We start from the raw sequence: 12723 nt of genomic DNA, 5'->3' as shown, positions 1-12723 counted from the left end.
AGGGGCTGCATGCAGGGTGATCTCCCATCTCTGTGCAGCCAGTGGCCTGTGCTCCCCACTGTCATGCTGGAGCCTCCATGTTTATTTATTGGCCAACAAAATTGGCAGAATTTCGCAGATGGACCATTGGTTTGACTGAATATGGCTGTTCTTATGTTCTGCATTAACCAGTTTATGAGGTTGCTCAGACCTTACCTCCACAGAGATGGTGGGCCCATTTAACAAGAGCCCAAGCAATGTTGATAGAGTTCCTCAGTGATGTTTTGATATTGGACGTTTGTAGGGCTGCTTCTTGGCCCTCTAGACCTACTTCTTCTTAATCATATTAGTTTGCTTGCTACTTCAGAATAAGAGCAAGTGTCAGTCTGTGAGAGACCAGTGTCAATGCTATAGTCAGCAAGAGGAAGAGAAGGTGTCTAACAATGTACGATATAAGTGTATGTTTTCATAGCTTTAGCTGTATACAATGCATGCTAGTACTGTGTCACAGTGAGAAATCATTCATTATTGATCTTAAAAGCACTTCATAGGTCTTATCAAGTGCTTAAATTGCTAAACTGAACAATAAGAAAGCGGCAGAAGGTATTTTTACAGAAAACTGCTTGGCTATTTTGCTCTGGTCTCCTTGCTGCTATTACAGATGTAATACATGCTAAAGATTGCTCTCCATACAGCCTACGTTATAATTAAGCTATCATATTTGATAAGTTTCCAGGACACATTTGATGTAATAGTGATGCTTGCAAAGGCCCTCTCTTTTTTATGAACTAATTCTTATTTATAGAAATGTTTATTGTTTGAGTGCTCAACTTGAGACTTCTTGCACTTGACTCTTTACCCCCAGCTTCCTCTTCCAAGAGATGCTGACAACGTGTACTCGCAGTGCTGTCAACTGGAGTTGTGAGTGCTGGGCACCTCAGAAGAATATGGTTTTGCATATGGAACGGGATACTAAAATGGTCCACCGAAAATTAGTGGACAGCCTCGAAAATGTCATTTACCTAAGTTAAATTGGTAGAATACTTGCTGTCTGCTTTACAGAGCCATTGCTCTAAAGCACCTTCAGTCAAAAGGTGTTACTGTATATAAGCACTAACTACAACTAGTATTCTAAATACAACTCAGATGAAACATGAGGCTGAAATCTGTGGAGGGTTGGTAAGGATTCATGTTACCTTAGAAAACTGAGCAGTTGACATTTGATGAAGATAAAAGTTCACTTTGAAAAGTTAAAAGAAACAAATGCTGACAGTTTGACAAACTGAATCATAGTAGAGGCTACATGATGGGCATCATGGCCTTTATATTTTAAAAAATATTTGTCCTAATTTTAAGCATGGGAGATGTTGTATGTGATAGTCACTCAAAGACCGCCATGTTTTGGGATATTTAAAAACATTAAATAACTCTCTTCTGAAGCATACCTTTTATTTAGAAAAGAATGAGGGATTCAGGTTACTTAAGTACTACCAGAAGAACCTTTTCCCCCCTTAATTCTTACACCGTAAAGACACGGGGGGAAAAGTATATTGATAATCAGGAACTTCATTTTCCAGTTGATTGACAACTGCTCTTTTTAAATTTTGGTGATTTGTCAAAGAGCCATAAAGGGAGCTCTGTCTACAGTAATTTTCCTTCATGGCTATGTCAGACAAACTGCTATTTTAAATGTTCTGATTTAGTATATTTTCTCTAAAGATTTGTAACTGTCTGTGTGGCCCAACCCTGCAAGTTCTTGAGAGTTTTATTATAGTTATGTCCAGAGCTGCCAAGATTTGTGCATCTCCATGTGTGATTTTTACTCACAGGTGAGAGTCACCTACTTTGCTTCACTCCCTGCCTGAACTAGTGATGGGGTAGATAGCTGCCTGAAGCTGGAGAAACTACTGCAGCTCAACATTGTAGCCTGGCTAGACTACAGGGAAGCATGAGAGGGCTGTCAGATAGATATGTCATGTGAAACACCTGGAGCTTCATTCTGGTCCTTGGTTTTTGCGCAAGCTTTTTTCCTAAGCTTGTTGTCCTAGTTAGTCTGCCATATGAGTCACAAGTTGGATCCCTTTTTTTCCTAGCCATCTTTGTTCGTCTCCAAGACAATCTTATCTTTGTATACTGCATACTTCTTCCTATCTAAGCATAGCACTTACTTTCATCTTGCCTAGGGTATGGTCTTGCCCACTTTGTCAGTTGTATTGTAATAATGATTGTAAGCCTGGCAATGATTTTGATTTACTGTTTCTTTCCTAAACTCATGAATTCTCTCCCTTCCCCTCCCCCCCCCATATTTAGGCCTTTAGATATTGGATATTATATGTTTTTGTGGTAGCACCCAAATAAGGGTCCTCCATCTTTGCATTCAGTTATGTTAGTCCTTACACCTGTGTATGCACTTCTCAAGCATTTACATTTGTTTGTATAATTCATGGCTTCTAATATTTGCTCCTCACTTGTAGTCACAGGTGTTAATGCTCAGAAAGTCTGTGTATACATGCAAATGATGGCCAATCTGAAAATTTTGGCATCACTTCTGTGGAAAAACATTTGTCAATAATTTGCCTCGAAATATTTGAACTACAGTAGCTTTTATGTTGTTTTATGTTATTAGCTTGCGTAATCTTTATTCCCTGTTACCAGAGTCAATCCTCCATCCTGACACTCAAAAAAGACTTGAGAAGGATTTATTGGTCAATTTCATAAGTTTATGAAACACTACATTTAAACTTTATTAACTTCAGAATTAGAAAATAGCATATTACAGATATTTTTTTAAAGACAATTGTGACTTACAAACATTTCTCTTGTCTTACAGATAAATTCTGGGAATACTTCCTTAAAGTTTTATCTCTTTTTCTCTTGTAAAAAGAAAAGAAATGTGTTAAAAGCTGTATTTAAAAACAACAACCTGGTAAGTAGCAGTTAGCATTTACATTACACACCATAAATATTTATTTCTACGTCATAGGTGTGCATAGCATTTTCGTTGGTAGCATTTGCATGAGTCATAATTGGTAACAGCTAAGATCAGTGATGCCTCTACACTTACCTCACTTCTCTTTTTCAAATAGGGGAGACTGAAATCTCTTACAAGGAAGAGTTAATTTCTGAGTTTCTTGTCTCTGTTTTCATCTCTGTTTGTTTGAATTTTTCTCTCTCCCTTTCCTTGAGTCTCTTAACATCCTTCATTTCATTTTCCTTCCAAAGATCTCTTGTCATGCTTAGCCTTTTTCTGGTCACAAAGCATGCTTTTTCTTCCTCTCTTCCACTGCACAAGGGTGAAGGCTCAGCTTTTGTAGTGCTCCTAGCTTCTGCGTGCACCATAAGTTGCAATGATTGGACCTGAATGCCACATTTTTTCATATGTATGTAAACCACCCTTCCAGCCCCTCGTTCCAGTTGTTTCTTGGCCAGAGACTTCTCTATGACCAAACACTTAGTGTTAGGATGTCCGATGTTACAGACACCTATGCTCTTTAAGTGTACAATTTTATTGCTATGAATGAAAAGGTGCTCGTGCAAAATACAGCTTTCAGTGGAAGAAGTAGTGATCACAACATTCACATGATGAGGTTTTGAGTATCGCATAACTTCTTAAACCCAAAATTATTGTAGGCTTGTGTTTAAAATTATTTTAAGATACATATTTGACATAATGACTGCACAGGGTTTTTTCCTCCATTTCAGCAACATTAATACAAGTATTTTAAAGAATGGAGTTAAGCAGTCCTCGAGATCCTTATTCCTATTTGTTGGTGTGGAGGGAGTCACACCTGGGCCTGTTCTTACTGATCTCACATCTTAACTCTATTTTTTAAATTTACTTTCGGTTCTTATATTTAGTCTTGTTACCAGTAACTGAAATGAGTCATACTGCATTTATGCTCTTCACTTTTTGTGTATTCTAGTGCACCCAATATTTTTCTATTACACCACCACTGTTTCATGCCACTTTCACTATACCTTTTTCAGTAGCATAGATAATTTTTGATCTTTCTGTAATATTAGAAGTTACCACATAAATAATTTTCCCTTCCTGTTCATTTCAAATTGCCGGTGTGTGTTACTGGCCAACTAACAATATTACCATAATATTATTTACGAGAGGAAAGAGAAACTTCATAATTCCACTGGAGTAGTTGGGAGGGGAGGAGATAACCTAGAAATGTTTCTTCTTTCTTATTTTTTGCTTTTAAAAATATTAAAGTGTCCAAATACTGAAATCCAGTGCACTGTGTGCATTTATTTTAAAGTAAAATTCAAATGTTTGGACATATATAATGTGAAGAATTGAAAGTAATCTTGCTCTACTGCATTTGAGTCTTCTCCAAAGTAGAATCACATTTTGAGCAACATGCGTTATTAATGAATATTTATTTCAATCATTTGTTTAATTAAAAGGACCACTGTCCATCCCGGTAGATCCAAAACTTAATATTAAATTTTATTAGAAATTGAGATGTTTTAGTTTTAAATCTCTGTTTTGATCTAATTTACTTATGATTTTTAAAAGTTTGATTTTGAAAGTAAAGCCTATCCTGGGAAAGATGCTGGAGTCCCTTTACAGTAACTCCTTGCTTAATGTTGTAGTTATGTTTCTGAAAAATGCGACTTTAAGCAAGACGATGTTAAACTAATCCAATTTCCCTCATAAGAGTTCATGTAAATGGGGTGGCGGGGAAGGTTTAGGATCCAGGGAAATTTTTTTCACCAGACAAAAAACTATTATCTCTCTCACTCACACACAGAGTTTTAAACAAACAATTTAATAACTGTACACTGCAATGATGATTGTGAAGCTTGGTTGAGGTGGTGAAGTTAGAGGGTGGGATATTTCCCAGGGAATGCCTTACTACTAAATGATCTTGCATTTGGCTGAGCCCTCAAGGGTTAACACGTTGTTAATGTAGCCTCACACTCTACAAGGCAGCATGAATGGAGGGAGGGGAGATGGCATGGAAGACAGAGACACACACCGTGTGTGTGTGTGTGTGTGTGTGTGGGGAGGGGGGGGAGATGCACAGTGCCCCTTTAAGTACGCTGACCCTACTCTAAGTACACTGCCTTCAATAAAAAAAAAAGAGTACTTGTGGCACCTTAGAGACTAACCAATTTATTTGAGCATAAGCTTTCGTGAGCTACAGCTCACTTCATCGGATGCTCAAATAAATTGGTTAGTCTCTAAGGTGCCACAAGTACTCCTTTTCTTTTTGCGAATACAGACTAACACGGCTGCTACTCTGAAACCTGCCTTTTTAAGTAGATCAGCAAGTTGAGATGGCAGCTGTGGCCAGCAATCTCCCTCAGTCCTGAGCCCTGTCGTGTCCCCCGCCCCCAGCTCTGTATGGAGAAGGAGTAAGCGGGGGGCAGGAGCAGAGGCGACGGGGACACCCGGACATTAGCCTCCCTTCCTCTTCTCTCCTCCCCCCCCCCGCCCCCCCCAGCAGGCAGGAGGCTCCTGGGAGCAGCTCCAAAGCAGAGGGCAGGAACAGGACATGGCAGTGCAGGGAGGGACAGCTGAACTGCCAGCAATTGATAGCCTGCTGGGCGGCTATGCACAGGGAACTTAGGGGATCATAGAATCATAGAATATCAGGGTTGGAAGGGACCTCAGGAAGTCATCTAGTCCAACCCCCTGCTCAAAGCAGGACCAATCCCCAACTAAATCATCCCAGCCAGGGCTTTGTCAAGCCTGACCTTAAAAACTTCTAAGGAAGGAGATTCCACCACCTCCCTAGGTAACGCATTCCAGTGTTTCACCACACTCCTAGTGAAATTTTTTTTCCTAATATCCAACCTAAACCTCCCCCACTGCAACTTGAGACCATTACTCCTTGTCCTGTCCTCTTCTACCACTGAGAATAGTCTAGAACCATCCTCTCTGGAACCACCTCTCAGGTAGTTGAAAGCAGCTATCAAATCCCCCCTCGTTCTTCTCTTCTGCAGACTAAACAATCCCAGTTCCCTCAGCCTCTCCACATAAGTCATGTGTTCCAGACCCCTAGTCATTTTTGTTGCCCTTCGCTGGACTCTCTCCAATTTATCCACATCCTTCTTGTAGTGTGGGGCCCAAAACTGGACACAGTACTCCAGATGAGGCCTCACCAATGTTGAATAGAGGGGAACGATCACGTCCCTCGATCTGCTCACTATGCCCCTGCTTATACATCCCAAAATGCCATTGGCCTTCTTGGCAACAAGGGCACACTGCTGACTCATATCCAGCTTCTCGTCCACTGTCACCCCTAGGTCCTTTTCCGCAGAACTGCTGCCTAGCCATTCGGTCCCTAGTCTGTAGCGGTGCATTGGGTTTTTCCGTCCTAAGTGCAGGGGAGCGGGAAGATGATTGGGGGGCTGCCAGTGCACCCTGATTCCAAGCCGCCACTAGCTAGCTGCAATGGGCTGCTCTTTCTGCAAGCAGTGGACAAAGCAGGCGGCTGCCAAACAATGTTCTAAGGGAGCATTGCACACCTTTTAAATGAGCATGTTCCCTAATTAATCTGCAACAAAACAAGGTTAACTGGGATGACTTTAAGTGAGGAGTTACTGTACTTGTGCCTCACTTGCGCAGTGGTGCTGGGATTTTCAAAACCACAGGAGGAGCTAGATGCCCAAATCCCATTGAAATTCAATAGGATTTGGGCATTTAGCTCTCTTAATCTTCTTTGAAAAGTCCCAGCCTACGTATACAGTATGCATGCATACTTTATAGAGTGTGAGAAGATGCATTTAGTTTGAATTCACAGTGTTTATTTAGACTTTTTTTTTTTTTTTTTTTTTTAAATCCTGCATCATGGGATGTCTGATTTTCCTCTGACTTAGTCATTTTCCTTTAAGTTTTAGCTGCTGCTAAATATGCAGTCTGGGCATTACAGCTTACTTCTAGGTTACTAGAAAACTGGAATTAAGCCATTAATTTCCTTTTATACATTCACAAGGGAAACTTTGCTTTGTGGAAGTTCATCTAATAGATATTGTATAAATGAGTGTTGCATGTTAATAGTTAGAAAATATAAAAGCAATCGTGAGTATATGGAAAATATCTCATGATCTGGATGAGAAACAGAAATGCTTCAAATTTACAGATGGTGGATATCCGTGACTAACTTACGGTTAGTGTAGTTCATGGAGGGTGAAAATAGCTGAAGCCACACTTTTTTTTTTTTTTTTTAAACTAATAGAAATAATTTTTTTAAACTTGTTCAGTCCTATAGACTTCATGTGCAGTTCAAAATTTTGAGAATTGTAAACTTTTTAAAGGATACTCTTTGATACTTCTGTTTTTTTTCTTTTTTGTATTTGCAGCTCAGACATGAGCAGTGCCAGTAATTCACTGGCACGTGAATTTTTGATAGATGTCAATCGTCTCTGCAATGCTGTTGTCCAGAGGGCTGAGGCCAGGGAGGAGGAAGAGGAGGAAACTCACATGGCAGCACTTGGACAATACCTTGTTCAGGGTCGTGGTTTTACTTTGCTTACCACGCTCAATTCCAACATAGATCAGGTAATAGTTTTCATAGTTTTGAGTAACTTGTAGATTATATTTGCATTACAGCAGTTTGCACTTCTGCTGTTGTGTTTTTGAAGAAAATATGTTTGTGGCAGGATGTGCCTCTTTGATAAGCTTTTTTGTTTGTATTTTCCCTTTGAGATTTTGTACTTTCTTCTCTGGGTTTTCTTATTTTGCATGGTATTGTGTGAACATGATTAAAAAGGAAGTGTGAAAGACCATACTTTTTTTTATTTTGTTTAATAGTAGCAGTTTTCTTTCTGTCCTTACTAGAAAAAGGACAAATAGGTAAATGCATGCTCCTTTGAAACAGCTAGTGTTCCACTAGCATGGTGGTCTTCCGGGGTCTGTGCTAAAAGATAAGACTGCAGTACTGGGACTAGAATTTGTAGTTGGGGTGCAGGCCTAAACGAGAGAGACACCCACTTCTAGAGATGCTATACAGTGCAGTATTGGAAATCTCCTCGCCACTGTTCAGAGGCTAAAATACTAGAGCTTGTTGGAAAATGTTGGGTTTTTTTCCTATATAAAATGTCAGCAAAACCAACAAACTCTTTTTTCACTCAATTTTTAGCAGAGAATTTTGACTTTCCCTCAACCAAAAGCCCAAGGGGGGGGAGGGGAGGAAAGCAGACACTTACAATTAAGTATCATGTTGTCAAAAACCCAATTTTCTGTCGTCCTGTCTCCTCCCCCCTCCCCCCCCCAAAAGCTTTTGTGTAAAATTTTTTGCCATTCCTGCTCAATATCCATGCACGCTGTGTCACCAACACCCTAGAATGTGATCTCCTATTTCACATGGCATCTCTGGGTTTTCCCCCAGGTTCTCCCATTCAACCAGACTCTTACAGAAATCTAAAGCATTGTTGTTAACTGAAAAGTTAGCTCACGCTGATAATGTTTTTTCTCAGTTTGTTCACTTTGCTCATTTGCCAGCCCTTTGCATTTTCCCATTTTTAGTCAATTTATCCCTTGCTAAAAAAACCCTTATAACATCAACACGGAGCGAAAAAATTTAGTATTTTTTGAAATGCCTTTTAAATGTACAAGCCATACTGTACTTAAACAGAAATTGGAATTTTAAAAAGCCTATTAAATTCAAGATGATAGTGAAGTCTTTAAACTAATAGTTCCTTTTTTGTTTGTGTGCACTTCTTTTCCATAATCACATTTCTAATCTATTCTGATAGCGGTCTCCAGTTTAAACAATAATACTATAGTCTTCAACTCTTGTCTTTGTTTCTAAATAATGTCAACATCAGCTAATCCAGCAACCCAGAAATCTTCCCTACAAAGTACACATTTTAATAAACAAGGCAAACAATCTCCATAAAAGCGGGTGGTACTGCTATCTGCAAAACACAACTCTTAATATTACATTGGCTCTCTGATAAACTAAGATGCAGTTATTACCTACCTCATATGGTGCAGATGAAGCTTCATGGTCTCATTAAGTTATTTGTTTTATAAGTTATCCTGTTTACAACTGCATTGTTTCTAACTTTTGAGTATTCATTCGCATTTAATAGAAATTCAGACAATTCTAGAACTAGTTCCTTGCAGTGCACTGGCTCAAAGGTGTAGAATTTTAGGACTGACATTACAAATGCACTTTTACAGTCTCTGTGGATCCCAAATGTTTTTGTAGATGATGGCACCTACAGATTTGTGTAAGGACTTTATGAATCTTTAAAGATTTGTAAGTACCAGGGAGAACAGTAAATTTCCCACTCAGATTTTGTAGCTCTTCGTTAATGCTAATTATTTTTACAGGTTTAAATTCCATAAATATCTTGGGATTCAGAGTCTCGTCATTATCCTAATTCTAATTCCGAGAACATGTTGAAACCACAGTATTGTAGAATATTGATACTATTTGTGTTCATGCCAACCTTCCTCATATAATTTGATGCACAGTAGGTTCTAATTAATATCTTCTGTGGGTTAGTTTTGCACTCCAGGTCTAGAGTGGATTTAACTGTATTACTTTCTGTTTATATTGTATCTGTGGATAAGAGACAGGTTTTGGGTTTTTTGTTTTGTTTTTGTTTTTGTCATCAGAACTTCATATTTAACTGATGGAAGCCTAGGAGAGAGAGATTTTGATGCCGGGTCAGTTAACATAATTTTTAACTGACACTTGTAAAAGCTGTTAAGTGGACAGCTATTAATGTTTATATAGTGCTTTGAGGAACACATTATAACTGTGTATGTTGTCTAGTCTTATTGTTGTGGGGTGAGTTGGGCTCTATTATATATTTATAAATATATAAAAATATAGGAATGTTTGGGGTTTTTTTTCCCTAAACCTGATGTACCTAATAGCAGGCCACTGCATTTTTGGCACATTGCAAATTTTCATTTATTTCTCTCTTGTACTGATTCATTGTAAAATGAAATGTGCTAAAAGTGCTTGAAGGTTTCATTTTGTAGATAAGTAGAAAACAAGGATAAAATAAATTCAGTGGAAGACTGGTCAGGAGAACTGCAGGAGGAAGAGGTTATGCTGTGGAGACTGTACCGATATAGCTATGCTGGCATTGCCCTCTAGTGTAGAGATTTGGCCTGCATTAATAAAGTTTTTCTACCCATGTAGGAACGTTATCTCCCTGAAAGATGTTACTACGTTGACAGGAAGCACTGTTTTTTGGACATAGCTGTGTCCACAATGGAGGTTTTGTTGACATAACTGTCGGTGTTGTTTTTTCACATTTCTGACTGATGTAACTATGCAGATATAACATTTCAGTGTAGACCAAGCCTTCATTCCTACCTTTTGCTCCATTGATTCTAGTGATTATACTACCTGCCTGTTTCACTGTATTAAGCAGTATAAGTGGCAACTTTTTTGTAAGAACATCTTTAGGAATCTCTTGCTCTTTGTTATGGGGAACAAGAGAACAATCGAGGTGGGGAAGGAAGAACAAAAGAGAAATAGTCTTGACAGGTACACTTTCCTTTTCTTATTATGCAGTTTCCCATTGGTCAGGGAGAAGGAAGTGGCAAAAAGCAGCCCAAGGGAGGAAGTAGACCTGGGCATAGGAGAAGTGGGTGACAGAGAACTGGAACAAGCGGAATAGGCTTTAATGACCTGAATGGAACCACCACTAAAATTTATATGCCTGGTTCCATATTAGGAGTGGTGTTTAATGCATTTAGTTACAGACACAAACTATATTAGCCTTTAGGTTGCAAAGTGAAGTCTTTGAAAGTTAATAAATACCAATTTTATGGTTTTCCATGCAACCATAATTCTGTGCCATGTGTTTATCTTGTGCGCTGAATGAGGCAGAAGTCCTGGGGGAAAAGTAGTATCTGATCATGTAATTAAAAGATATCATTCTACATATGCATAAATGGGGAACATTTCAAAGGTGTAGCTGAGACATGTGATTTCAAAGTAACGGGGAAAAACATTCACTGTAGCTTGCCGTTAACTGTATACTTTACCAATGGTGCTGCAGGTCCCTCTTTTGATTTCAGTGGAAATTTTAGAGGTTACACTGTGTAAAGTTCCTGCATAAATAAATGCATCTGGAAAAGTAGCTATCTTGAATTGATTACACAGACCTACCTGTCCTGCTCACGTTGGGCTGAAAGCTATTGTTCATTCCTTTCCAGGAAAAACTCTGTTAGCAATATATATTTTTACCTGGCACTCAGGAGACAGAGGTTCATTCTCCTGTCTCTGGAGACAAGCTTCCAAGACCATAAGAACTGACTTAAATATCCATGTATTACATAACAGCAATGTTAACTTGTGCAAAAGAGGTAGAGTTCTTCTTTCAATAACCCTATTGTATTCCATTGAGGGTTACGCATGCACACCATGTGCCTGGAGTCAGAGAACTTGAAAGTAGTATCCGTTGGTCCGTGCATGTGCCCTGACTTGCATTGTGCTTCCATCCAAGGCAATAAAGGGCAGGGTGAGCAGACCACGTTTCCAGTTCTTTCTCACCACCACTTGTCCGGGTTGGAATGTTCAATATCCTCGTCTCTGAACTTTGACAAGATCACAGCTGTAATTTAATAACCAGTTTTATCTACAGTTTATTAGTTTATCTTTCCTAGTTTTAGTACTTAGTAGTTTGATTATAGTTTTAGAATAGAATTGTGAGTTCACCTGATGCACCCTCCCCCAGTTTCTTAGGCAGTCACCAGACTGTGCCCAGTATCCTGGGCTTCAAAATCTGTGCCTCCTGCCCACAATCCTTCTTGGTCAGTGATGGCCATCAATGCTACCTCTACTGCCTGGGAGAAGCTCACGTTGCGTTAGATGTAGCAATTGTCAATCCTTCTCCAGCAGAAGCCGGAAGGCTGAGCTTCAAATTTCTCATGGAGATGGCATGAGACGGCGCTCAGACCGAGGCTGGAGAACCCTCTCGAACATCAGCCTGATTCAGTGAGGCATGCACCTCCTACTACAACGTCTGACTCTGGTGCCAGAGCTGACCTCATGGTGGGGCCTAGTTGGAACCTTCAGAAGCACTCCCATAAGCATGGGGCTACATCTTCCTCTAAATCCAAGAGACTGGATGCTCCCTCCACTTGCTCGGCACAAGGGGATGGAGCTCTTCCAAGTCCCACAGTCACGAGAAGAAGACTTAGAAACCTTGGTGCTGCCACCACAGCAAATTAGTCTCCGTGCCTCAGTTTCTCTCACTGTAAAATGATACTGACCACTATTTGTTTGTAAACTCCTTTGAGATCTATGGATGATTAGTGCTATATAAGAGCTAGATGGTATTTTTTTACTTATTTGATTTATAAATAAATATAATCATCTACCTGGCTCCCAAGAACAATATAACATGTTTGTAAGCTGATTTCACAGCTTCTTGAGGCTTCTGAAAAACTGTTTCTTCAGGGAAAAGCATCTGCTAAAACTCCAGTCTTGGGGGCTTAGTTCCTTAGTGTGGAGACTAGTGGAAAATCCTCCGCTCTTAAGGAGTATTGACCCTGGCAGAGTGTGGTGTATGAAGGCCAGTGAGGAGTTTTGTTCATGCTCTATCCCAGGGGTGGGAAAACTACAGCCCGGGGGCCAGATCTGGCCCCTTAGGGCTTTGGATCCGGCCTGCGGGATTGCCACCTCCGTGGCGCCAAGGGCCCCGCGCTGCTCCGGGGAGCGACCGGCACCACGTCCCTGCAGCCTCGGGGGGACAGGGTGCAGAGAACTCCGTGCGCTGCCCTTCCCTGTGGGTACCTCCCTCGAAGCTTCC

The 12723-nt window shown here is 40.0% G+C and overlaps 1 protein-coding gene across 4 annotated transcripts in view; it reads left to right on the top strand.

Moving 5' to 3' along the window:
- LYST (lysosomal trafficking regulator) overlaps positions 1-12723 on the top strand; it is a 169026-nt gene that overhangs the window by 41894 nt on the left and 114409 nt on the right. For all 4 annotated transcript variants that reach the window (XM_037895287.2, XM_037895289.2, XM_037895288.2 and 1 more), the window contains exons 2-3: positions 2810-2905; positions 7300-7498. In XM_037895287.2, coding sequence (XP_037751215.1) covers positions 7307-7498 — 192 coding nt within the window. In that variant the 5' untranslated portion in view covers positions 2810-2905; positions 7300-7306. The remainder of the gene's footprint in view (positions 1-2809; positions 2906-7299; positions 7499-12723) is intronic.

This window comes from Chelonia mydas, chromosome 3, assembly GCF_015237465.2.
Source record: "Chelonia mydas isolate rCheMyd1 chromosome 3, rCheMyd1.pri.v2, whole genome shotgun sequence".
NCBI classification, from domain to species: domain Eukaryota; kingdom Metazoa; phylum Chordata; order Testudines; family Cheloniidae; genus Chelonia; species Chelonia mydas.
Note: the sequence above shows the minus strand (reverse complement) of the source record. Positions and strands in the feature narration are given on the sequence as shown.